The following is a 27,867-nucleotide window of genomic DNA, read 5'->3' on the forward strand; positions in this document are numbered from 1 at the left end:
CTCTTCCTTCCTTGCTCCCTCCCTAGCTCCCTTCCTCCCTTCTTTTTTTGTCTTTTTATTGTGGTAGAAAATACATAATTATAAAATTTACGATCTAAACCATCTTCTTGTATTTTATTGATTTAAATTTCTTTTAAGTTTACTTAGTTCCTCTTTTTCCTAAGCCTTAAGCACTGAATCAGCAATGAGGGAGTCAAACTGAATTGTTTTCCCTTTTGTTCCCCCCCACCACCGCCCAAGTAGTGAGTCCTGTCAGAATGACCAGTTCCCTCTGGATTTAGGCTGTTTATGACACTGGACTTTATTTATGATAAAAAATCCAAAAGGATCCTCCTTTTCTTTCATCGTTTTCTCCTGGGATTCTCAGTGTTATGTTTGGGAGTATCAGACTATGAAAGGGAACTGGGAAGAACAGCAGGGAAATACGCAGCTGAGTTTTGCACTCCCCGTCAGTTCCAGGGTGGGCCAGGAAGTCTGAGCAGAGATTGGTAACCAGAATGCCAGAGAGAAACCACACCATCTGGCAAGTGTCTGTGCCCTTCAGCACAGGCCAGGCCCCTTGGTAAGAGAGCAAGCTACTCACAAATGGGGCTGGTCCTAAGCCATCATCCAAAGATGATTGTAACCATCTTCCTGGAAAGCCTGCTTGTCTCTCCCTAAGTTATTTCTTTGTTCCCTGAAACTAGCACCCACATTATTATCAGATTATTGGCAACCCTAGCCTTGTTATGAAATGACAAATGTACTTTGTGACACCAGGCCTGAACACATGAGATAATACCTTCTGCTTCCAAAGGGCTGTTTCCATGTTGTCATGTTAGGAGGCTTCACTTTTATTTGGTGGTGCTCCAGAACAGCTGGGAAATGTTCTTTTAGCGTTGCCTTCAGCACCTATGACACTTCCTTTCTAAAGGCATGTATCACAGTAAAGCATCCTCCTGTACGTTAGTTGGTTTTTGCAAGTGGTCAGAGGTTATCTGCTGCTGAGTCTGGTGACAGATGATCATACAGAAGAACACTATTTCTAGTTAAAAATAAAACGTATAGTTTTGAATGATCCAGATGTTCTCATTGACAGTCAAACCAGGTGAATGTTAATGCTGCTTGATGATATGTGAGAGCAGAGATTTGGGGAAATAAAGCAACACGTTGAGGTTGACCCCACATCCTTATCACCCTGGTGACATCACCTTTATTCATGAATACATTTGAACAGTAACTTGTATATCAGCATAAATGCCACTCGGGGTCAGAACAGTGTGCCTAGGATTCGTGTCTGCTAGCAGAATCTAAAGGTATTTTGTGGGAGACTGTTGTTGCCAGTTCTAGAAATGGAGCTTAAAAAGGTGTTTCAGATTTCTGCACGTAACATGGAAATCCTTCAGGTTTTTACATACAAATTACCTACATAATATTACTAACAACTTAGTCCACAAGGGCCTTGCTCCACAAGGGCTAAAGCAAACATAATGTGTGTCCTGTTTGCCACTCTGTGCCCATGACCTAGCACGGGAGGAACTACCACATCGCAGGCACTCAGGAGATGTTGAACAAGTCCGTGCATTCAAAGTTAATACCACTATTTGTGTGAAGCTTGCAGTGGAAGAGTAATATGCTTGTCTCTCTCTCTTTTGCAGTTGTCAAATTTAAAAGTTCTGAATCACTCCCCAATGTCTGATGCCTCCGTCAATTTTGACTACAAATCCCCCTCCCCGTTTGACCACAGCACTGATCAGGAGGACAAAACTGAAGATGTTGCCCGTCCCTGTCTGCCCCAGAAGGACCTGCACACTGCTGAAGAGGATGCTGAGACCCTTTTCCCCAGGAAAACGACATCCCATAACGGGACGGAGGACAGTGGAGGAGGCGGCACTGGCGTGAAGAAGAAACGGAAGAAAAAGGATCCAGGAGAGCAAGAAGGGGCAGCAAAGGGAAGCAAGGACAGGGAGCCCAAGCCAAAGAGGAAGCGTGAACCTAGAGAGCCAAAGGAGCCCAGGAAGGCCAAGGAGCCCAGGAAGGCCAAGGAGCCCAAGCAGAAGGACGGGGCCAAGAAGGTGCGGAAGCCCCGGGAGGCCTCGGGCCCCAAGGAGGCCAAAGAGAGGAGGAGCGGCCCTGACTCTGCAGCCAGGACGAAGTCCAAGAAGGCCAGGTGCGTCCCTTTCTTCCCGTCCCGAGCCCCGGGCTCTGCCTCCACAGAGAGGCTGGCCTTGGCCTTACTCCAGCCCCCCTGGACATGACTTCCCCACTTTCAGCCAAAGTAAACCACCTTCTCACCTCCTTAATTAATACCGTGCCTGCAATTTCTTGCCATTCCCTTTGGATTAAGGAGAAGTGAAGTATGTTAGCACACACAGGGTGTCAGGGAAGGGGTGTCACAGGTGTGATACAGGGAGGGCAGCGATTTGGGGAACGGCTGCAGTGTAGGCTGGAGGGGAGCAGCTATCAGGAGGGCGCACAGTGCTGGGGTCTGGGAGAGCCGTGGATGTGCGCAGAGTTCCAGGCAGAAAAGGGCTGCCTGGCTCCCCTGGGCTGCGAGCTCTCTAGTGCAGGCCCATGCCTGGTCTGTTTCTCTCATTCGGTATCTAACATGGTGCCTGACATGTCAGCAGGTGCTCAGGAAACGGTGAGTCACTGAGACCAGAGGAGACAGACCGTAGTGACCTGTAGAGAGAGCAGAGGGCATGGGGACAGATTGGCTGCCGGGGTGATGTCGGGGGCCCTGGCTGTAGATCCTATCAGGATCCAACCGTACACTTTATTCGGGGAGTTAAATATTTGTCATCTGTATACAAATGTAATGTTCTTCGTTTCATCTCTTTTTAAATTCTTGGTGGAGAATGTTTAAACTTTTTGTGGACGTAAAAAATAAAAAATATGTAACCTCTATATATTTAAGGGGAATTTAAGGAATTTAAGTTTCTAAAATGTAAGTGCAGAGGCAGAGTATAGACCAGGAGCACCCACAAAGATGCAGGGGTTGATGCAATTGCTAACAGAATATAAAGTAATGGGGCCATCAGACCTGTACAGGCATAAAGGAAGTACATTTTAAAGAGAGAAAGCATTTTAGGTGGCGTGTGCTGCTACTCAGAAATTATTTTATGGTTCGGTTCATTTTCAGAAGGACAGTTTGTTGGGACCAGATGGATAATTTTCTAATCCAAGTTAAAACCGCCTTATAATATTCACTCCCTTCTGCCTGGCAGGGGATTTTACCTTTTGTTTATCATAGAGGCTTGGGTGGGATCCCAGGAATGTAGTTCACAGTGAATGGACATAAAATAACCTCACCGGAAGGTCAAAAGAAGTAGGTAAAATCAGGAGTCTGACTAACGAGCAACGTATGGGCCCTGTTTCCGGGTGAACCTTGTGCGCACACACTGATGTCTGATGTGGGTGGAGTGGAGTTTCTTTCTTCTGCCAAAAACTTTCCAAATTATTTTGGAGAAGCTGAAGAGGTTCTTCAGTGTGGCAGCATGTGTGAAGAAGGAGATTCAGACATGAGCTAATGGAGTGACTGACTTTGGTTATTACAGGAAACAAAGAAGAATCCTCAAGGATGGTGTTTTAGAATTAGGGCCGTTAGAGGAGGGTCTGACAGCTCTAATAAGGAGTTTGGTAGAAAGTCATAGGTATCAGGGCTCACTTTAGCCACTGGTCTCTGGTGCTTACAATTTTATCAACTTCTTCTTAAAGGAATTCGTATTTACTTTGTGTGGGATATGAAACAAGGTGACGGGTATACAGACATTGCCGTAGATTCCATTTGGGGGCAATGAGGAGGAGGCATTTCACAAACCAAGGTTGGATGTCAAATGTATGCATAGCAATATTAGGGGAAATGATTTTGATCTAGTTAGGTTGTATAAAATATAAGTGTGTTGGAGAAGTGCTTCTGAGTCTGCCAACTTAGAAGACAGCAGAACCTCTTGAGGTTTAGAAATCCAGGAGAAACACTCAGAGAGGATGCTAACAGATAGGGCTGGTTATCTCTTTGGGAATGTGGACAAGTTTCACGAGGCTCTCAACCTTCCTTGATTTGGGGGCTGTGTAAGACTGACCTGTTAACATCGTGGAATTCTTCCATGTAGCCCAGATAGGGTTCTGGACTGATGAGCCTTTCTTGTCTTTTATATATTTATAAAATTGCTTTGGCTCCTTTAATTTATGATCCCACTAGGCAGCAAAAGCAGTTCTAGTTCTGAAAGGACATTAGTTGATAAAAAATATGTTGGTAATTAAGTCTTATTTTTTGTGCTCTTTGGTTTACTCTCTTGCAGATTGGCTTAAGTGCATGTTTTGATCTGAGCCTTTATTGCTTAGCCCCTGGATGACACTCCGTGGTTACGGATGATTCGCTGGGTGCTTGGATTATTGCAGGAGCTTCACAGCTGATTTAAGGGCTTCTGGTCTTTTCCTGCTTCAGTCCATCTTGCCAGCTGCCACCTGGCTAATCTTTCTGAGGCCCTGCTGTTATCTTACTTATGTTTGTAGCTGGTAGTGGTGGTCAGTCAAACCCCCTCTTCCCTCTCTGCTTTCCAGATCAGCTGGGAAATAGTCAGCAGAGATGGAGATAGGAGCTATCAGCTTTATTACTGATGGACCAGATTGAAGGACTTGCACTGGCTTGTGGCCAGAATCGGGCTTCCTGTTACTCACTCAGTTGAGTTTATCCACCAGAACTGCAGGCATGTCCCTGAAGCAGAGGGAGGACCCTGGGCCCTGGGTGCTTCATTCCTTTTCCCAAGTCTCACCAGTCCCGTAGGTCCCCAGTGAGAGAAGGTCAGGGAAGTGAGAGGAATTCTAAGGGCCGAAAATATGTGTCCGGTATTGTTCCCTCCTTGGGAGTAGGGAAGCATGAAAACATGGAGGGCAGGGAGATGGAATTCCCTCTAACAATTACACCTGCTTAGACACTTCTGATTGTTCCTACTGCCTCCAGGACAAAATCCAGACTCCTTCTTTTCTCTGTTATCCAAACCCTTTGGGGTCTGACCTCTCCCTGCCTCCTGGTCTCTGGCAGCAGACCTGGCCGGCTAGGTGCATCTCCTCAGGCCTTAAATGAGGTACTTGGCTCCCCCTTCTCTGGATCGCTCTTCTCCAGCATGTGATGCCCTTTGTCCTCCTCTCAGACTCCCAAGCCCTTCCCGTTCTTCACCTCTGAGTGCAAGTCCCACCCAGTTCCTCCACAGAGCTCCCACACCCTGTGCTAGCATGTCCCCTCTGAATTTCCACAGCCCTTGGGGCCTCACTTGTATCACAAATCAAAGACTTTTAGGCCTTGAAGAATAAAAGAGATCTGGTCCAGCCCTGCTGCATGCAGCCAGGGAAACAGACCCACAAAGAAGTGACTTGTTTGCAAGGGTATGTCATTAACGCAGACCTCCTGATTCCCAGTCTTATACACTAACCTCTGCAATAGGCTGTCTCTCAGTCATAAACCAGTATTTTCTTGTATGTATGACCTGTCTCCTCAACAGAAGTGAAGTGCCTGAGGTCAGGACCACCATGGTTTGTGTCTTTTATGTCCCTGGAGTTGGTTAGCAGAGAGGTTTGTTGGTTGTTGGACACATAGAAGGGGTGTGTGAGTGTGTGTGTGTGTGTGTGTGTGGTTTATATATTATTTTAAAATATTTTATATATATAATTCGTTTTCTTAGAACAAATGGATAGAGCTCTTCTCCCTGAAAATGAGATCCATATAAGATCCCATTGTTAAATAACAGTAGGTGGTTATAATGAAGTATTTTATTCTTATAAATTTTATAATTTTAGAAATGAAAACTTCAAGGTAGCTTGTCCAAGGCACCAAGCTAATGAGCAGCGCTGTCAGGATTTGGCTCTAGGCTCACCTGCCTGTAAAACCCACTTTTTTCTCCACAGCTTTGCGCCTCTTTTCACTTTGCTAGGGAAGGTCAGGAATGGATAACAGTGTCAGAGAAATTGGTTTTTCATTTGTAGGAAACGGCCCCTCTTCTACAGGATTTTGGTTTGCACACTCCGTAGGATCCTCTCAAGGACTAAGATGGCCCCAGCTTTTTCCTATGCTGTTTCTCTTTGCATTTGAGGCAGCAGATAGATGATTGAACACAGTTCCCCTCCTAAACAGATGACAGAGTCTAGCGGATGTTCCTTCAAGGATGATATTAGTAGTGACGAATATCTACTTACTGCTTAGCGGATAAAAACACTCAAGTATACTGGAGAAGCCTTTAAAAAAACAAAAACAAAAACTACCCTCTCTTATGGGGATATATATGTATATGTATAGCTGATTTACTTTGTTATAAAGCAGAAACTAACACACCATTGTAAGGCAATTATACTCCAATAAAGATGTTAAAAAAAAAACTACCCTTTCTGCCTTTCCCTCCAAACTATCTTGGAGTATGAGCCTAGTTCACTCCTTTATTACATAAAAAGCAAGAAGACTCCTCCAGGAAGCCAAGTTAGGCTCTCTGTCACTTCCCTGACTCTGAAATTTAAAATTCACAAGTATAGTTTATTTGCTTTTACTCTTTTTTAATTATAGTACCTTTTCCCGAAGAGGATGGGGCCGCTGGCATAAGAAGATATACACAAATACACGTACACCTACAAACACATACGCAGACCTGTACATACGTGGACACCCACGGCCCGCATAGCTGCAGCGAGGGGCTCAGAGAGGAAGGCAGGCCTCAGGTTTGCGAGGTCAGGTAATGTTGATAAAGGCTTTGGGAAAATGCTTTGAGATTAGAAAAGTACTGGGCCAGTTCCTCAGGGAAGTCAAATTTTTACCAGTTGAGAACATTATGTGACGTAGTGGATACTGTCCTCAACAGTGTTTTTACATCAAATGCTTCTATGTGACTATGAATTTCATATTTCTTTTTTGAAATGGCCTTTAGTAAAAGTCAGCTTCATGGCATTAAAGCACGGCTTGGTGAGCAGGAAAGATGGGCCATTCCAGTGTGCATGAGGGCGTCAGGAGGTAGGTCAGTGGCCCTTTGGGTTGCCCTCAAACCGGGAGCCAGGCGCTCTGACTGCGCTGGAGGTTGCCTTTGTAAGTCAGGGTCTTGAGTGTTGGTGTCCACGTTGTTGGTTGAGGGCAGAGCATAAGTTTTGGAATTTCCACACGTCAGAATGGTTTATGTTCTCTCTCAAAGTCAAGAAGTGAATCAGTGTGCTGGCCCAAGTGGAGGGCTAGCTAGCATCTGCTAGGAATGAAAAAACTAAAACGATGAAAAGAAATGAATGGTCTCATTAGCCCCAGCTTCTGTGCCTCAGCTTTTTACCCCCATTTGTTTGGGTTTGTCAACCCAGAGCAGATCTTCCTCTCAAATTCGGTAGGTTTGATAACATCCTGGTAGGAAAGTTTTACCTTTTCTGATTTTTGTCTTTGATGGTTGCTTCTAGAAAGGTAAGCTCCAAACCTGATTATATCACTGTTTGAGCGGTGAGTCAGCTGATAACTGTGTTGCAGGAAGGGTAATAAAATTCAACCAGTTGATCTGTGCCTCACTGTTCGAAGGTCAATCACCTGTCTTTGTTCAGCGTGCAGATCTTTATGGAGGCCCAAGAGTGTCCGTTGACAAGTTTCTTTCTGTTGGGAGACTTTTTGTATTCTGATCATTTATTAGAAGAAAGAAGACAAATATAAAGACATGAGTGAGTTCTGAGTAGAGACCCTCTGCTTGGAACCCACTGGGCGTTATGTTAAGTAGGGAAGAAATCTAAATGATAATGTCAGAGACCCACCTCTAAAGCTTTGGACTAAGTCACCGTTCCTGTTTTTCTGAGAGCTCCTGGAGTGCTTACTCTGTAATTCCCAGGGCTTTCTGAATTAGGATCTGGTGTATAGTAGACCTTTACTCAGGCTGTAAGGAAACAGTTACTTAAACAAAAATGCTTGATGAATACCTTCTCATTTATTTATCTAGTATGTATTTATTGCCTCCTGTGTGCCTTGTTTTGTTTATAAGTACTTTTGTTGGGAATGGGATAGTGGAGGAAGGAAGGTATCACAGGGGTATCATCTATGAGCCTTGTCATTGGGGAACTTTCTCAAGTTAGAGAAACAGCCTTTCAAGTGTTCCAAAAACAGGGAAAAATATAAACAAAGGAAAGAACCTAGTATAACTGTATATAGAATTAGCTGAAAGGATTTAGAGGATTAAGAGTATTTAGGGAGTTCCCTGGTGGCTTAGTGGTTAGGATTCTGGACTTTCACTGCCGTGGCCTGGGTTCTAGCCCTGATCAGGGAACTGAGCTCCCACAAGCCACCTGGTGCGGCCAAGAGAAAAAAAAAAACAAAAAATAGAGTCTTTCAGTTCTGGTCTAGGGAGTCCCTTAAAAGAGGTGAGTATTGAGCTAGTTATTAAAGGAATTAATAGATGAGAAAAGACTTAAAGCAAAATGGTATTTAAGTAAATGTTCTTTGTGGGATTTCCAGTTTTAAAATGGTAGGCCGAGCATGCATTTATTTTCCCTTCTTCGTCAGATCTTTAATGAAATGACAGGAAGAACAGAAGGGAATAAATTCTTCGAAGATAAGAGATGTTACGAATTTCTGGATGAGGGAGGCCCATAGTATCATACTGATGGGTGAATACTGTGGAGGGAGTCCCAGCTGAGAGCACATGCAGGAGCTATGTCTGTAGCAGAGGTAGAAGTGCTTCCTCCTCACAATGGCCCTGGCAGCCCTGGAGAAGGGCCAGAACTGGAGGTGGCTGATCAAGGGACTGTCGGCAGAGTAGCTGCATGATTATTCAGCTCCAGGCTGAAGTCAGACAGTTACTCTAAAGATATTGAGCAGTCTGCTCTGGAAGGGGGTCTAGGCTCCAAGTGGAGACTGACATCCAGAACAAGGGGGCACAGGAGCCCAGGCTTCTCTGCCTTTCCCTGCCCATACCCCTAAAAGGGGGAGAAAGGGGCAGCCACCTGTGTGTGCAGAGTCCCAGGCCAGGCCTCCCATTCAGGGTTGAGTCTTGTTGGAGAAAGTGACTTACTCAGCAGCAGAGAGCCTCATCCGCCACCTGCATTATCAACCTCATTCATCTTAAATAGGAATAGTCCACCAAAGATCCCGAGACCATAGAGGAAAAGCAGCAAAGAAGCAGGAAAAAGAGGAATGACCAGGACAACTGTCCTCAGAAGAAGCAATTCAAGGAAAAGGACTTGTAAAGATTTTAAGTTAGTATCCTCAGATTCAAGATGATGTCTTGTCTGCAAACAGGAATGGGCTATCACGAAAAAGGAACAGTCAGAAAACAAGAAAGGACTAATACAAATTTAAAGCACGGTAGCCTAAACTAAAAGAACTCATAAAAAAACTTGAGTAATAGGGGAGATAATATGAGGTCTAAATTCATCAACTTTTGTATCAGGATGTGAGTAGCTATTGCTTAGTGTTGATAAATAAAGAACTAGAGGCATGAACATATTTGGAGTTAGAGAGGTATCAGTCAAAAGCAAATCTCCCTGGAAAGTGGGATTTGGTGATTGTATGTTTCGTTTGAAGCCCTTCTACATTAAAAAAAATTATTTTCATTTGCTTTTAATCACTTTTAATAAGATTATCTGTTAAAACTCTGCTTTTTTCATCTTATATGTAATGTTTTTGTTTCATTTTTTACTATGATAATGTCACAGACTTGTATAATCTTTGTTTTGATGGTGCGAATGATATGATTAAAGGGATTGAGGACAAGGGGATATGGTTCACATTTTGTCTACAGATGACTATATCTGCACCCAAACCATTTGTTTTGGGTATGTGTTTTTCTTTTAACCAGTATCTATTTTTAAAATTATTTATTTATTTATTTTGGCTGTGCCGGGTCTTAGTTGCAGCACACGGGATCTTCATTGCAGCACACGGGATCTTTGTTGCAGCATGCGGGATCTTTTAGTGGCAGCATGCGGACTTCTTAGTTGCAGCACACAAACTCTTAGTCCCCGACCAGGGATCGAATCAGGGCCCTCTGCATTGAGAGTGCGGCATCTTACCCACTGGACTACCAGGGAAGCCTCTTAACCAATATCTTAAAAAACCTGTGCGGAACTCAGCTCTCTCTGTATAGGCTGGACGAATATGGGCATTAAGTAAAAGTTGGATTAAGTGTGCAACTGAGCTCTCCGGGGTAATGTCCACGTTTTCAGTGCTGTACTTCTGGGAAGAGGATCAGAGCCCGTGGCAAGGCCTGGGTCGGGAGCTTTTCTGGAGAGTTGTTCCTCGAGTGGGGCAGTGGATCCCGGGCTGGACTCCCCAGGTGTGTGCACATCTGCGGAGGCAGTAATTGGCATTCTGAGCTGTTTTCAGTCATCCTGAATTTGGGGGTAAAGGCAACTCACTGTGGCAGTAACTGATTGTTTCCTGCTAAGACTTCGATGGACATTTTATAAGATTTAATTTTAAAATAGGAAGGTGAGTCATTTTGAAATAATGCACTTGGTTTGGTAGATTAAATTTTTTCAATAGCTGGAATCCATGGGGGCAAAGTAATAAAAGACTCATAGCGATGAGTCTCGTACAGTGTTGTGACACATGCCCAGACTTTCCTGCTCATACTCAGATCCAGCACTCCGTTTCTAACTCTCAGTTCTAGCAAAGAAAGCTGGAGGTTGGGAACTGGGGATAGAGCTAGGAGGAAAGTTGAGGAAGTCTGTCTGTCTAGTGATTTAATAGTACAGTTCCGTATATGGAAGGCAAAAAAGGTATTTATTTTCCTAATGCAACTGCGGAAAGTAAAGATGTATAAAATCTTGGCTAATGAAGTTGTGTAGAAGACAGGGTGAGAGGGCTTTGGAGCCGAGGCCTACTAATAAACTGTTAATTGGTTATTCCCAACAGTTGTCCTGCATGAATGGTATAGTTTATATGTTGGAAATTTCTTGCATATCATAAATACTTGATAGGTGCTTCTTTAAAGCGGATATATGGATATATGTTTCATTATAAAATCAATTTGGGTTTTGTTACTGAAAAAGGGACTTTGAGCCTCTAAAATCTTGTCTGCCATTTTTTTCCGTCCTCTAAGTTAGTTTGTTCTAACTCTGAAAGCTGGAAAAACGAGGATTATAAAAATTACACTGCTTCGATCCAGCCTCAAGTGCCAGTAAATGGTGGGATTATTCGGCCTTTGTATTATTTACAACTCTCTTGGTTACAAGTGACATAAAGAAAAAATAATAACAAGTGAGTTCAGTGGTTTTAAGGAATCAGAACCAGGGGCTATACCATTGAGGATTCCACAGAGATCTTTGTCTCCCGCCTTTCTGCATCTCTTTGAGTGTCAGCTCCATCCTTGACAACTGCTTTCCTTCTCAAGGTCGTACTGTGCCTGCCTGTAACTGTGGGCTCATAGCTTAACAGCCTTGTACCCTAGGAGGAAAGAGATTCATTTTCCTGCCCACTTCTACCAAAAATTAATCTTTTTTTTTTTTTTTTTTAAGGGAAAGAGTCCCAGGTTCGCCTCTCTGGGTCATGTGTCCATCACTGTGGTAAAAGAACTAGGATACCATAGCCCATCCTGACCTTCTGTTCACTGTCGTGGTTTGGGGGATCAGTACTGATTATTAGCAAAAAGATGCTGAGCGAACAGTATCCACCTCAGCCGTGGAATAGATATATATCAGAATAATTTATATTTATATATATTTATATGTTTTTTTCCTCCACCATTTGAGAGTGAGTTGCAAATATCATGCCTTTTTATCCCTAAATACTCGAGTATATCTTTCCTAGGAGTAAGACCATTTTCTTATGTGTAACCATTTGTCTAGTTACTGCTTTTGTTTATGTACAACTAATACGCAATCTGTGGAAAGACACTGTAAGATCATGCAAATATCCTGTTCCTCTTCAAATTGTTCTCCCCCCAGATTTAGCATTCCTCGATGATTCTGGACTGTACATATCTTTACGACAGTGGTTACAAAATGATTTTCCAACTCCACCGATTCCTCTCCATTTACTGTTTGTATTCTGAAAGCAAGAGCTTCCCTTTCTCCCTCATTTATTCATTATTTATCTGTCTATCTGTCATTGGAATGGATTCCTGTTGTTTTCAATGGCTTATAATTCATTACTGACCTTGATTACTTTGGTGCTCAAATGGCCCCAGTTGTGACTGTGAGCTCTTTAAGCTGACTCCTGTGTGTGCCTTTTTGACGTGCTGCCTTAATTTTGTTGAGCACTCCCTTTACTCTCTGACAAAACAAGATGTTTCAGGCTGATCTTATAACTCCCCTGTCTTGGAATCAGCCATTTTTGTGAGGAGCTTTGGTATTAGAAACCACAATCTGAGTGCTACGTGTGCACATTGCTTTTGGAGCATCTTTGCTTTTCAGCTCTTTCAGTTGTCAAAGCTAGGGGAAAAATACACAAGACATACACATGGACATATACGTTCACGCACATATGTACACACCTACGTGCACACAATATATTCATAATGCATATGTACCCATTTATATGCATGTGTTCATACAGATACTTATTTTAGAAAACATGTGATTACACTGAGGCCTCCAGGTTAGATTCATCCCACAATATCTTCCTTGCCTTACACCATTTCATATTCATGTCCTCCCACTTCTTGGGTGAGAACCGCAGCTCCTAACACCAACACATTTACTCATTTGTTTAATCCTATACCACAACTAAAATAGTGTCAGAATTGCTTCACCTATACACCTACCAGAGAGAGTTCAGGATATGTTTGCTGTTCTCCCTACTTCTCCCCAAAGCTAAAAGTATATAGTCAAATATTGTGTTTATAAATTTATGAGATTTTTTTTCCATCTGTTCCGTGTGGTTATGTTATTCACTTGAAATACTTAGATTCATTTATTTCAGCTTGTTTTCATCTTTCAGTTTTAAATTTTTTGATATGTAACATGCTTCCAAAAGTCAGATTTTATATAAAAAGATAGAGAAATGTCACTCCTTCCACCCCATTCCCTCCACTTATCCCTTGTGGATAATCATTGTTTTTTGGTTCTTTCTGTAAAGTAAGTAGATATATGCAAGTTTTCTTACTTCCTCTTTATTCTTTCACAAAAAGTAGCATATTACTATACTATTTTGTGCGTTGCTTTTTTCACTTAACAATGTACCTTAGAAATCATTCCATATTAGTTTACAGAATTCTTTCTTAATTGTTTTTACAGCTACATAGTACTTCTTTGTATGTATCCTCATTTATTCAGCACTAATGTTCGGACATTTAAGTCTTTTTTGTTATTTTGAAATTACCAGATAATGCTGAATAACCACGTGCATGTATATTTTCATATTGTTGGAGGTGTATCTGTAGAGTATATTCCTATAGATGGAATTGTTGGATCAAAGGGTGCATACATACATACATACCTACACAGTTTTGTTACATATTATTTGACCACTATTTTTGAAGAACGTAGAACTTCGAGGAGCAAACAAAACATTCATGGACCAAATGCATCTGTAGGTGGAGGTTAAAATAGCAATGTGGAGGTTAAAATGTCTTCATTTGATAACACTCAAGTATAACGTTTTCAAAGCTCATTCCAAAGACAGGAAAAACATATTTCACCTAGTCTTCCTGGAGGATGAATTCAGGTGCTACTTTCTTGATGTCCTATTTGCAAATCCCATTTATAGGCTTATAAGAAATCTTTTCTTCCTGATATTTGTCTTTATCAGAAGAGCTCCAGCAAGAATTTTTTGAACTTAAAATTGATTCTGTTGTCAAAGGTAACCTCCAGAAAATCACTTGGAAGATATCCCAGGTAGAGTATCTTCTTGTTTACCCCCAGATAGGTAAGCAGGTGTCTCCAGACATTCTCCAGTTTTACTGACATATATTTAAGAAGTTTCCCTCCACTCCACCCCACCCTCAGCTTCTGGCTAGGAAATCTCGTGGTGCTCCAGGCTGGACTTTGGAGGTGCCTGACTACAGTTCCTCCTTACTTTCATCATTTAATTTGTTTCTGAAAGCATGGAAGGCAAATATATACAAGCCTTGTTGTAAGGTTTAACATTTTGAGGAGGTTCTGTGACTTCCCTGGTGGTCCAATGGTAAAGAATGTGCCTTCCAGTGCAGGGGATGCAGGTTTGATCCCTGGTCAGGGAACTAAGATCCCACAGGCCGTGGGGCAACTAAGCCCACGTGCCACAACTACTGAGCCCGCGCACCATAAACCTCAGAGCCAAGCACTGGAGCCCGCGTGCCACAAGTAGAGAAGAGAAAACCTGCAGGCCACAACTAGAGAGGAGCCTGTGCACTGCAACAAAAGATCCCGCATGCCACAACCAAGACCCAACACAGCCAAAAAATAAAAATAAAAATAAAAAAATAAATTCCTTTAAGAAAATATTTTGAGGAGGTTCTATTCCTTAATTGTGTCTTGAGCTTGGTTTAGTTTTCAGTGGGATATTTCACAATGAAGCATGTTTCTAGCCCATCTATATACAAATATTTAAAATGAAGATTAAACATATACAGACAAAGTTTTCCAATATGAAGTTATATTTAGTAGGTAGATAAAATTGATTTCAGATGTTGGGAGAAGGATTTAGGATTTTACAGAATATTAAATGGGGTTCTGAGCACGTGGTCATTATGGTGACTTTCGGTATATTAGCTGTCTTTAAACGTGTGTCCAAAAAATTAAGCACAAACCTTCTTTTGTTAAGAGAACCAACTATGGATTTATGAATTTTTCTGTATATTTGGGTCACTGGAATGTTTTGTTAACAATTCTTTTGGTCATAATTTTGAAATTCAAATAAGATTAAAGGAGATTTGAAGTTTTTGCATTTATTGAAAGGGAGCCTGGGGCTAAAAAAAAAAAAAAAGGAGCCAGGAAACATGATATGGTATAAACAGTGACAGGCTGAGCCACATGAGCTGAGCGCAGGCCTCTGCTCCGCTGCTAACTTTGGGGCCTTTGTTGCTTTTAAACCTGTTTCTTTATGTGGAATATGAAGCTCATCTGCCCTGGCTCTCTCACGGAACCGTGGTTGTAACAGTTCAATGAGACAGAAGCACGTAAGTGCTTTGTAGAATATAAATTGCTATGTAATTTTCTTAGTGAGAAGCCATGTAACATGAGATAAATATTCCTGTGAAAATTTGGCATCTTTTTAAACTGTTTTACCTGAGTCTCCTGTCCTGAAACTGATAAGAAGTACTTTTTCCCCTGGCTTGAGAGCACAGGTCTCTTGTTAAAATGTACAGTTCTCTAAAATGGCAGGATCCCTTGAGTTTCATTTCCTCAAAAAAATTTTCATAAAGAACTTTGCTGATAGGGAAGCCAGTCTTCAGCCTAGGGAATCGAGGGTGGGCTGGGTCTGCACTCATGTGATGGGTGCTCTCCATTGTTGCTGGGTGCTATCCCGCTACGGGTTCATCCCATTGGATCTCCCTTCTCTGAACAAGGCCGGTGGTGTCCCTGTCTTCCCCCACACTTTCCAGTAACTCACCTGATGGGAAATACCAGTAATCGTGGCTCTTCCTCATTCTCCACGTTCTGCCAAGACTTACTGGTACTACTTCTGCTGGATCTTTCAAATCCTTTTCACCGATGAGTTTTCATTGAGCATATCTCGCCTAGGTCTTCATTCCCTCTTGCCCGGGCTTGCCATCATGCCCTTTTCCCACAGGGTGAGTCTCAGCTCTCTATCCTCGTGTACTCCTGGTTTCTTTCCAGCTCCATCACTTGGTGCTTCTGTTCACTTGCCCTGTCATCCAGCCACACAGGCTGTCTTTTACTAAATGTGCCTTTAACACTCTTCCATTCCCCAAGAATGCCATGGTGGTTACGAGCATGCCTGGTTTAAATACTTTCTCTACCATTTACTAGCCATGTTACCCTGGAAATCTTAACTCACTGTGCCTCTTGATAAAATTAAGATGATAATACTATCTGCCTTACAAGGTTGTTGTGAAGAGTAAAGGAGATACTCCATGTAAAGGATTAGAGAACGGTGCCTGCATGTAGTAGGTGTTATATACGAATTAGCTGTAATTGTTATTATTCCTGTTTTTCTGTCTATCAAAATTCCGTGTATATCTCTGCTCAAATGTGTTTTTCCAAATCTCCCCAATGACACATAATCGTATCTATCCATTGATGAATCCATCTATCTATCCAGTAAATATTGAATACTTAGTATGTTTTAGGTGTAAGACTGCTCACTGTGAGGAATACAAAACTTAATCAAGTGCATACTCTGTCCTCTGGGAACTTAGAGTCTGATAGGACAGCTCAGAGAAGTGTAAAATATTCATCCATTCAGCAAACGTTGATCGAGCCACTGCAGAGGATCCCAGGTCCTCTATGGTTCTGAGCCTGGTGTCACGTGTAATGACTAACTTTGGTGAAAGATTAAAGTTTGAATACCTTATGCAAAGCGCAGTTGAGGTGCTTGGGAGTGTAGAAAAGGGATTTCATCAGCCAGCAGGGCCCGAAAAGTCTTATTAGAGATGTTGCCATCTTAGTAGGGCCTTTCAGGGTGGATGGACTTTGCCCATTTCCACCTCTCTCAGGAAGCACCCATCTGCTGCACTGGGCTATAGCTCTAGGTGGTCTGTAGGAATTCTGTCGTTACAACCTCCTCAGGGGGTGGGCAGTGTTGTCTTCAGTTTTGAGCTCCTAGTACTCCAAGTTCGTACGCATAGACCATTCTCAATAGAGGGTGATGACAGATTAGGGAGATTGAAGTTACATCTTCGCATGTAACTTAAAGGGAGATTGGAAGTGGATGATTCTCAATATCTGTGAAGCAATTAAACTTCCTAGAGAAGACATTTATGTGAAACAGAAAGTGAGGTTTTTTGGAGTTGTTCATATTATTTTATTTCTTATCACATTAATCATATCTATAGTAGTCATGATGGGGGTATAAAAAAAGTGAATTTTGCATCAACCTGTGTAGATGTTTCTTCCCATATTTCGGCAAATTTCTGGGAAGAAACTCTTGTAGATTTTCCGTTAAAGCCTATCCTGGCCCAGGAATTCCAGGATGTGCTATCATAACTGTAATCACATGAGAAATCTTAGTTTTAAAAACTGCCCCACAGTTTTAATTCTGAATTTCTCCTTGTAGCAAGGAGCAAGGACCAACCCCAGTGGAGAAAAAGAAGAAAGGAAAAAGGAAAAGTGAAACCACAGTGGAGAGTTTAGAGCTGGATCAGGGCCTGCCGAACCCATCCCTGCGGAGTCCCGAGGAGTCCACTGAGTCTGCAGACAGCCAGGTACAGCTGTGCCCGGAAGCCCTGGTGGGCGTTCCGGCTGCCGGGCGGCGTCTTGCTGACACTGATCCTGTTGGTCCTCTCTCCCTGTCTCCAGCCTGCATCTCTCGCACACAGACCTGGGCTGGGCTTTCAGTGTTTTAGTGGGTGACCACAGGCTTTTCTTTAGCATCCTGGTCCTTATACTAATAATCTTCCAGTTTTTTAGTGGTGTTTGCTTCTTTCTTGCAAAGTAGCATGATATTAGGCCGCAGTAAGAGTGAATGTGGCAAGTGAAGTTGTGATCCAAACTAGGTAAGGCTCAGAGGGCCTGTTTTGCTGTGTAGGTAATACATTTAGGGCTCAGCGTGCTGGGCCAGTCTACACAAGGACACTTTCATAATCCCAGATGCTGGAAAAGCCAGGGATGGATTCATTTTGCCAAGATGGTAAGGAAACATGGAAACGAGTTGCCCACCTAAGTGAGATTTCTGAAAACATGTCAAAGTGTGCCCAGGACATTGGTAGGAATTTTCTGTCTGAGTTAAGGCTGCCTCTCTTGGACGTGAGTTCTAAAATTTGAGAGTGCTGTTTCCTCTGACATCCACAGCAGTTTATCTGGACTGTGCTACTGCATGGGGGCCATTTAGGGTAAGGCCCACTTACTGCTCCTTAAAGAATCATCTGGACCCTCATAGATTCCTAGGTGATCTTCGTTGTAGGAAGGTGTCAGCTCCTAAGGTCGTAGTGGTAAATAAGTAATAGTATCTGGAGTGTCAGATCAGAGACCCCCCTTTCACTGCCTGTAAACTTGGGTTAGTGGCTCTTAAGTGTCCTGACAGGCAGAGCAGCAAGTACATCAGGTTGATGGGAGTTGGCAGGGGGTTCAGTGATTCTAGGATGGTGATTTGTACGTGGGATTGGGGGGAGAGCTTTTTATGTGGAATCCCTCATGAAAAATTAAATGTCATAGAGGTGACACAGTGAAGAAATGATGGGAACACACAGAGAGCCCCAGGAGGTATCTTTTAGATGATAAGGTGGGGTGAGGTCTGGCTTTCCGTTTTGTCTTGTAAGGTTTAAGTATCTAAGAGTAAGCTAGCTGGTGAATGGTTCCCAGAAAGGTTCCTACTGCTTGGATATGATGTGTGTGTAGAGATGAACCATGCGTTTTTCTGTTTGAGGAAAGCCACTGGGTTGCTTTGTTGTAGAATGTTCTCTCTCTAAAAGGTCACAAGCTACTTAATTATAGATGAGTCCTTTCATGGTGAGTCACGAATCTTATTTTGTCTCACTTAAGATGTCTGCTTGCATTTCAAAGGGTGTTAGGAGATTCTCAAAATAAGTCCTAATAAAATTGGTATTATTTAGTTGTTTAGAAGTACATGGTAAGTATGGTGAATTTGGCAAAAAAAAAAAAAAAAAATCAAAACCAAAATGACGATTAAATCACTGTCATAAACCCTGAGCTTCCAGCTATGCTGGAAGGGACCTCAAAGATGATGAAGTTACTTCCCATCCCTGTTTTACTGGAATAGAAACCGATTCCAGAAAGCGGGGTGGGGGAAGCAATGATGCATAAAACACGTTTCCTTGGATTCTGAGGCTACACCTTCTTCTCACTGGATCCTGGTGATTTAAATCCCCTCCCTCACCTGGGTCCCATTTTGAGTGAATTTAGTCCTGAAAAGAGTTATATTTAGGGAAGATTCTTTTTGCGAAGTTAGAGAGGTCTCCTTCGACTGTGAGTGTAGGTGAGCGTGTCCTTGTGCAAGCTTTTCCCTCTGACTCACAGATAGTCTCTCTGGCGGGTGTGTTTGTCCTGTAGAAACGACGCTCAGGACGGCAAGTGAAGCGCAGAAAATACAACGAGGACCTGGACTTCAAAGTGGTGGATGATGATGGGGAAACCATCGCTGTCCTTGGAGCCGGCCGGACATCTGCCCTCTCAGCTTCTACACTGGCTTGGCAGGCGGAGGTACGGCCTTAAGATTGGGCTGCTGGCCTCGGCTGGACAGTCATTTTGACTACTTGATGGAGCTGTACTGTGGCTCTTTTTTTATGCGTAAGTTAGATCACCTTAACTGCTGGTTCTATCCTTCAGGTGGCTTTCTGTTGCACTTAGAATAAAGTTTAGACTCCTCACTGTGCCTAGCAGGCCCCTCTGTCATCACACTCGCCCTAATTCACCAGATTCATTTTTCAGATACATGGCTTTTCGCCATCTCTCTCATTACTCTCCAGCTAAAAGACTTGCCTCTTTTAATGCCATGAATTAGCAATTCTTCCCCACCTACTGGCCTTTGCCTGTAGGGTCCCTTTTGCCTGGAATGCTCTTTACCGTATGCTTTACATGACTCTTTCATTTAAAGTAGATCCCTGCCCCTCATCCTAATGTTTATTTCACTCCTGTTTGTTTCTTTCATAGCTCTTATTACAGCTTATAATTGTGTTCTGATTGCTGATTTCATTTTATTTCTTTGTCTCTCCCAGTAGAATGTAAAAGTCTGATACAGAGTAAATAGCTGTTCCATGAATGGAATCACATGAACTGGTAATTACAGTTGGGAGTTGGATTACAAATGTGTATTGAGAGTCCACTGCAGGGCCAGGTCCTAGGATACGAGGATGAGTATCAAGGCATGGTCCCTGCCTCCAGGGAGTTTTATCTGGGAGAAGAGGCATATGGCTGTGCTGATATTGTGATAAGTGCAGTCTTAGAAGTCTGTGCTGCTGGTTACAGTGGCTACACAGAAGGAAAAGTGGACAGGAGAGGGAGGTCAGGGTTTTAGGGGAGGCGTTTCTGACATGGACCACAGCGTCACAGCCTGATGGTCCCAGAGGATGTGGTATGGCAGCTTGATGAGCTCGGCCAGGTGGTGGGGTCTGATTTGAGGAGTGGTGGGAGACAAGCCTGGAGTGGTAGGAAGAGTCATGTTATGCAGGTTTTGGCTGTCAGCTAAAGTATTTGGCCTTCATTCATACTGTGGATTGAATGAGGGGCAGGAGGCATCGATGGGTTCGAGCAGAGAAGCAGGATGCCCGTATATGCAGTTTAGGAATTTCCATTGGCAGCAGTATCAGGCAGGAAAAGGATAGCATTAGGTCCTGGTACCCCCGATGCTAGAAAGGCAGAGGGTAAATGTGGAGAAGGAGGAGGTCTGTGCCAGGGAGCTTACGGAGGAGGAATCAGAAGCAAGAGAAGAAACAGGCTGTGCGTGTAGGAGGCGCCTCGTTGCCGGCAGCACGTTCTGAGACACAGGCTGTCTTTTGTTATGGAGTCGCTGTTGCTGACTTGGCAGGATTCATGTTCTGCGTGTGCAGCAGTAGCACAGATACCTGTCCTTCCTCCTGGACACTGTGTGGCTGGCTACTGGAGCTCATGATGCTTTATCTGTGTAAACCACCTTGCCTCCAGAGTAATGCATTTTCACATAATACTACTTTTCAAGCAAGTTAAGAATAGCCCTTGCAAGACTGCTGTGAAGTGATAGGATTACATTGTTTTACAGTGGGTTTCCCTTCCTTGGAGATTTTATGGTTGGTTTGGTAGTTAAAACACTCCAAAGGATTTTATTTTCTCCTAGTAGCCATTTAGCCCAAGCCGTTAACCATATTTCAGTTGTTGTTCTGTCTTCTCCCCTGGTGCCTGAAGCGCAGCATTAGCTGATCAGACAGAAATAGTTCAGGAAGTTTATATATATCCTAACAAGGCTCTTTCTGTCCTCTTAAGGGTACAGCAAAGAGAAAGTTTATAGTGGTGAAACATAAGCTGGAATCTGAATTTGCATTAATTACGCTCAAAAATTGTGACTAAATTTAAACAAGAAAGAGGCCCTATACGAGGTTTTGGCGTTGATGTTTAGCAAGGCACCACAGGGCAGACTGGACAGCCTGCGTGGGGTCGAGCGGATTGCACGGTCAGTGCTCTGTGGAGCCCTCCACTTGCACCTGTTTTACATAGTGGGCTTCCTGGGGAGGGGGGGCGGTCTGAACAGAGATTTCCCAGGCCAACACAAAACCCCGAAATCAGGGATCTCATCTAGGATTCCAAGCAATCCTCAAAGTGTCCAGTGGCACAGAAAATCAGTGGGAGAAGATGAGGCTTTTCCTTCATCCTTCTCCCAAGGCCCTTTGAAAGGGTGTCTGCCTGCTTGCTGGCTTTAGCTTGGGGCAGAGAAGGGTGTGCAGTCAGCACCAAAAAGGCCCCACTGCTACCTCCTTGCTTTCTTTGTAGTGTCTTATCGGCACGCTCAGCCCACTTTTGTGGCTGCTGGCCCCTGTCCCAGCCCCAAATTGCAACCTCAGCAGTGCTTAACCTAGTGGTGAGTTGCTAAAAACATCTTTACGCATGATTCAGTCTAACTCAGGACTGGCAGATTAGCACAGCCCTGCTTCGGAGTCTAGAGGCCCGTCCCCTGGCTGGTATATGGGATTAGGGCTGGAAGTATGTTTCCAGCCTGACAGTGACTCTTTGCCTTCTTATTCTTTGTCAAACTGATGTCAGTGCCTGGAACTGAGACAGACTTTCACGGTTGTGGTACATTTAGTGTATAGATTTTTCCAAGGCTGTCTCAGTTTTTGCCTCCTACAGTTTGTGTGGTTTGTATGATTTTGCCTTTGAGACAGAAGGACTTGAATGTGAATGAGGCATCCACTCCTGGTGTTCTCCTGTGCCGCCTCCTGCTGCTTTGCAGACGGTGCCCTCTGCTTTGTCTGGTCTTTTCCCGTGCCTGGCGAGCTGACCGCAGTTGTTGCCTCCCTCAGGAAGCTCCCTGCACCCCCCTGAGCTGGGGATAAGTGCCCCTCCTCTGTCTAACTCTAATATGTTTAACTTCATCACTGTCCTTTAAACACCTGCCAGTTTTTGTTTCCTTCATCTAAGCCATGAGCTACGTTAGGGTAGGGCTTATAATCTTTTTTTTTTTTAATTTTTTTTTTTAATGTATCTCTCTGGCATGAAAGAGCTTCAATAAAGTCAAATTTACATTAACCCCCAGGAACTATTCAGATGAAAGTATGACACTTTCCCTCTTCTGTTTTGTGGAGTATTTATAATATTATGCCTGATGTCCCCCAGAATCCTCCCACTACTTGTTCACAGCCTGTGACTGTTCTGATTCATCAGTGCCTCTGCCGTTCTGTTCTGAATATCACTCCTGACTGTTCCCGCCATGAGATTGTAAACCTTTACAAAACAAGCCTCACTTTTTAATTTATCACAATTTTCACCTAACATAGGTAGTACTTTGTGTTGGGTGGTAACTAACATAAAGACTTGCGTTCAGTTGTACTTGTCATGTATTTATTTAATATGTGAATAATGAACAAATATGCTTAAAACTTATTACAGAAACAGGTGTGATTCTTAACTCCTGGATTAGAAAGACAAGAGTGAAGTGTTTTTCTTTTTTCTCGGGCTCTTGTTTTCTCCAGTTCTTCATACTGGCATAGTTTCCCCACTGGTGTTCATCCACGTCTCACTCTGACACCGACAGCCGTGGGCAGGCCCCTTGGCAGGGCGGCTTCTGGCTGGCATGGCTCTAGCTCTGTACCAGCCCGCGTGATTCACTGCTTAGGCTCCTATGCACTCGGCCCGAGAGGATGGTTTTCATTCTTCCCATTTCTCCGCCGGCCACACCACTGTTCCCCACCCACCCCGCGTCTTTCCTCAGATTGTCTCCTGTCTTTGTTTCCTCTTGGCTTCTGCTGCCACCCATTGTGCTGAGGCCAGTGTTCAAATGACCACAGTTTGCACTTTTGTCGTTCCCTGCCCCAGGTCCCTGTCCTTCCCAATCCATTACTAGACTCATTTTCCCGTAATACCAGAGAAGTTTTTGGCTTTTTTCAGTGTCCCACTCAAGAATCTAAGGTGGTTACCTCTTAACTCCTGTTTTAGATCAAAACTCCAGCCTGATTTTTTAAGGAATGTGGCTGCATACTACCTGTCTACCCTCATTTATCCCCACTCCTCATTCTGTGTAATGCTTTTCTCTACTAAGACTGGTTCCTTAGTGTTCCAAGTCTGCATCCCGCTTCCCATTTCCTGGTGCTTTCATCCTTTGGGTGCATTTCGAGTTTCCTTGCTGTTTGCAGTCCTCTTATGAGCCACCATTCTTTAGGGCCCAACTAAAACATTACTGTTCTGTGAAACCAAGCTATTCTTGCTTTCTGCACTCTTGCTGCTGGACTTACGGTTACTGTCACACTGATTAGAATTTACCACTGGTACATTTCTAAGAAGAATATGTTTTATCTTGCTTTCACTGAGTGTAAGCCCCTGAGACTGGGCACCTTGTTGGATGCTACTTTGGACCTTCCATGGCACTTGGTAAATGCTTGTGTTTTGGAGTTGCTGCTTCTTGCTAGAGCCTTTCCTTACGGCTCGCTGAATAGAAGTGAATCAGGTGGTTGGTTGAGGGTCGGGGGTATGTGGGTTGAAATTTTTTGAAATTTTCCCTAAGAAAATAAATTTTTAATTTCATGAGTTTCTGACATGAAAGTGAATGAACTAAAATGGTCTCCTGTGAAGGATAATTTGAGAAAACTCCAAGCAGTTGAGAACAGATGGCTGTCATGGAAGTACGTTTGGCAAGCAGATTTGGTTTATATCTGTGTGTATCTGTATACACTGAGTGTTTATACACACATGGTCATGCTTATGCACAATCTCTGTTTAGGGAAAAAAAAAATCCTGATTTTCCAGTTTTCTTCCTACTTTGATGTGTATTTTGGAAACGCTACTCTCTTTTTTCCCTTTTATTAGGATAGGATAAAAACCTGCTGTCAGTATTTTGATGATAACCATTGATGGTTTTTTTAATACTAGTGTGTTTCCCCCTATTCTTTAACTAGTGCCAAAAAAATAAATTGAAATTTTATTTCAAATACCTTAATTTTTACTTGAAAATTTTCTATAATGAAGAATGCTTTAAACCCACCATCCTTTTAATCCTCAGAATAAAGTCCTGTGCTTTCTTCATCCACATGTTAACATTTCCTTGGATTTGGTCCTAGTTAAAAACTCTGAGAGCAATCAAAATCCTATCATCGGAAACCATCTTTTTCTGCTCTTCATGGTAGGTAAGAGTAAGAGCCTATTTGAAGCAACCTGCTGGTGAGGAGAGACAGTTGTTCTTTTAGCATGGGTGTACACGTATGAATGCTTGCTTGCTAGCCTGGGTTATACAGAACTGGGAGTAGGTAGGAAAGGTGCTCAGCAATTATCAAAGTTTAATGCTAATAGACAGCCAACTCATTTCCAAAGCCTCTCCTCATTTGTCCAGGTACTCTGGCTCTGTGTTCCCATAGCACTTGCTTTATACTACTATTCCCATGTTGTATTGCAAAATCTCTTAACATTATTTATTCAAAAGTATTTATTGAGCACCTACCACTGTTGAGCGCCAAGGACTGCTCTAAGTGCTGGAGATGACATCAAGGAACAAAAGAGACAGAAATCCCTGCCCTCGTGGAGGGAGCCTACAGCAAATGGAGAGGAGGCCTGCAGCATACACACAACCGATCTCCTCCTCCAGATATTTGCCAGATTTTGAACCTACGTGGGATGGAAAGCCAAAGGGCTAAGCCCAGAACCTCCAAAGGGTAGAAATAACTAGGGGGAGGCTGATAGTCAATCTGAAAATAATAAAATTGTGTAGTATGTCAATGGTGGTAAGTGGCATGGGAAAAAAAAATCAGGATAGGCGTGATACGGAATTCAGCAATGAAGCCTGCAGTTTTAAGTAGGGTGGTCAGTGTTGGCCTCACAAAGGTAATATTTGATCCAAGAAGTGAAGGAAGTAAAGGGGTGAGGGAGTCGTGTAGGGAGAAGAGTGTTTCAGGCAGAGGGAATAGCAGAGTCCCGGAGGTGGAAACATGCCTGGTGTGTATGAGGGACGGACAAGGAGACCTGAAAGGTGACAGAGGAGATGAGAGGTTGGGTACACATCCTGTGGGCTTCTGTAGACCTTTGGGAGACTTTTGGTTTTACTCCAAATTAAAAGAAAAGCATTTTAAGCAGTTTAAGCAAAAGAGTGACTTAATAAAAAGGGCCATTCTGAACGTCATGTTGAGAATGGATCAGTGGGACAGGAGTGGAAACAGGGAGACTACTTAGGAGGCAGTTGGGAATAATCTGGGTAAGAGATGAAGGTGGTTTAGACCAGGGTAGAAGCAGAGGAGGGGGTGAGAAATGGCTGGATTCCTGATGTACTTTGAAGGTAAACTCAACAAGATTTCTTGGCTGATGAGATAGGGTGTGTGGAGAGGAAAGAACAGAGTCAGGATTACAGCAGGATTTTTGGTTTGAACATCCAGAGGGATAGAGTTCCTCTTAACTCAGCTGGGGAAAACTGTAGGTAGAAGGGGTGGGGGTGGGGGGTTGGCTAAGAGACTAGGAGTTTAGTTTGTGGACATCTTAGGTGTGAAATATCTCTGAGATATTCAAGTGGAGATGACAAGTAACAGTTAGATACAAGAGTCTGTAATCATAGGAGAGGATAAATAAATATGGCAGCCAACACAACGTAGCCAGTATTTAAAACCATAAGACCAGATGAGATCACCAAGAGAATGAGTATAGATAAAAAAGAAAAGAAAGCCCAAAAACTAGGCACTAGGGAACTCCAAAAATAAGAGTTAGTGTTGGAGGATTCTATTCTCAGATAAGGGTATATAGTAGGGCATGGCAGGCCAACACTTGCTGCAAGGGGGGAAAAAAGATAAATTGCAAAGGACATATTTTTAAAGACATCAGATAGCTGTGGAAGCAAGAAGAATTAGATGAACTAAAATTCCAGACAGAGAAGAGCTATTCCTAGATGAGCTGACAGTTGCTGACTGTTTCTCCCCTGGAGGCACTCTGCAATTCTGGGCGGGGGCTGAGGATCAGGCTGGGCCCAAACAGAGACTATTCTGGGTTGAAGAGAAACCATCTGACCCTGCTGGTGATTGATTATGCAGGGCTGATGAAATGATTGGAAACTAAAGGAATTCCCAAAACAGGGAGCTTTTGCCTGGAGACATTTGATGAATTCTGGGGTAGCCCAAGAAGTTAGTGGCTCAGCCAGAAGGCAGATTGAAATCTCACAGTCTCACATTACTTTTAGGAGATAAAATCTCACTAAAAAAGGATGGGTCTACTGCAAAAAATACTGACTCTCCTTTAAGAGAGATTTTTAACCTGCTTGGAATTGGAGACTTCAGGGCTCAGGAGTAAAAAGACCTGCTGGACTTACAGTCAATGACCTTGGACATTCATACTCAAGGAACAGGTAAAACAAGAGATGGACTGAATCTTAACAGTAACCCAGTCCTGACCCAACAGTTCCTGATTGGACCAATAGGACCCACTCCTTCTCCCTGTTTGTATAAGAGAAAATAGGAAACACTTGTAGTAGAAGATATTGTTTGGAGCTGCTAAGATTCTTTTATTCACACTATTCACAGTACTCATCATACAGTAAAAAATTATTAGGCATTCGTAAAGGCTGGGAAATTGACTGAAAATCAAGAAAATAAATATGTTAATAGAAGCAGACCCCAGATGATCCAGATAACAGAGTTGGCAGAAAAGAAGTTTTAAATAACCATGATTAATATGTTAAAGAAATTAGAGGAAAAGATGGACAAAATAAGTTCTAAAGTAAAGAATTCCAACAGAGAATTGAATCTATAAAGAGAATCAGATCAACACTGTAAAACTGAAATTTTCAATTTATAAAATTCAGAACACAGTGGATGAGTTTAAAAGCAGATTAGATACAGTAGAAGATAAGATTGGTGACTTTGAAGACAGATCAACAGAAAGTTTCTAAACTGACACACAGAAAAAAGAATGGAAAGAACAGAGCAAAGCATAAACAGATAAAGAGACAATTGGGGTGCAGTGAAAAGGACTAACACATACATATCTGATTAGAGTCCTAGACGTGGAGGAGAGAGTGAATCAGAGGAGTGTTTGAAGATAAAATGAATGACGAGAAATTCCCATAAACTGATGAATATATCCGCCAGTACATTCAATGTCAGGTAACCCCCAAGCAGGAAAAATGTAAAAAAGAAAACCATACTAAGCATTTCTTAAACTGTAGAAAACCAAATACTGAAAGAACATCTTAAAAGTCAGTAGATAAAAACTGACAGCTAATATTATATTAAATGGTGCAGTATTGAATACTTTCCCTCTGAATTTGGGAGTAAGAAAAAGATTCTATTATTCTCATTTATATTCAGAAATACACTGGAGGTCCTGGCTACTGAACTAAGGAAAAAGAAAAAATACAGGACTTCCCTGGTGGCACAGTGGTTAAGAATCCGCCTGCCAATGCAGGGGTCACAGGTTTGAGCCCTGGTCTGGGAAGATCCCCCATGCCTTGGAGCAACTAAGCCTGTGCGCCACAACTACTGAGCCTGCGTGCCACAACTACTGAAGCCCATTCACCTAGAGCCTGAGCTCCACAACAAAGAGAAGCCACCTCAATGAGAAGCCCATGCACCGCAATGAAGAGTAGCCCCTGATCGCCGCAACTAGAGAGAAAGCCCACGTGCAGCAACGAAGACCCAACGCAGCCAAAAATTAATTAATTAATTAATGAAAGAAAAAATACAGGCATGCCTCATTTTATTGCTGTTTGCTTTATTGCACTTCACAGATATTGCACTT

General features: G+C 42.9%; 1 protein-coding gene across 1 annotated transcript in view; it reads left to right on the plus strand.

Annotated features, from left to right (window-relative positions):
- The window catches only part of CHD6 (chromodomain helicase DNA binding protein 6), a 211,562-nt gene that overhangs the window by 80,836 nt on the left and 102,859 nt on the right, over positions 1-27,867 (plus strand). The window contains exons 5-7 of the mRNA XM_060122500.1: positions 1,638-2,149; positions 17,078-17,225; positions 19,030-19,179. Coding sequence (XP_059978483.1) covers positions 1,638-2,149; positions 17,078-17,225; positions 19,030-19,179 — 810 coding nt within the window. The remainder of the gene's footprint in view (positions 1-1,637; positions 2,150-17,077; positions 17,226-19,029; positions 19,180-27,867) is intronic.

The sequence above is a fragment of the Lagenorhynchus albirostris genome, chromosome 15 (genome assembly GCF_949774975.1).
Source record: "Lagenorhynchus albirostris chromosome 15, mLagAlb1.1, whole genome shotgun sequence".
Classification (NCBI taxonomy): Eukaryota; Metazoa; Chordata; class Mammalia; order Artiodactyla; family Delphinidae; genus Lagenorhynchus; species Lagenorhynchus albirostris.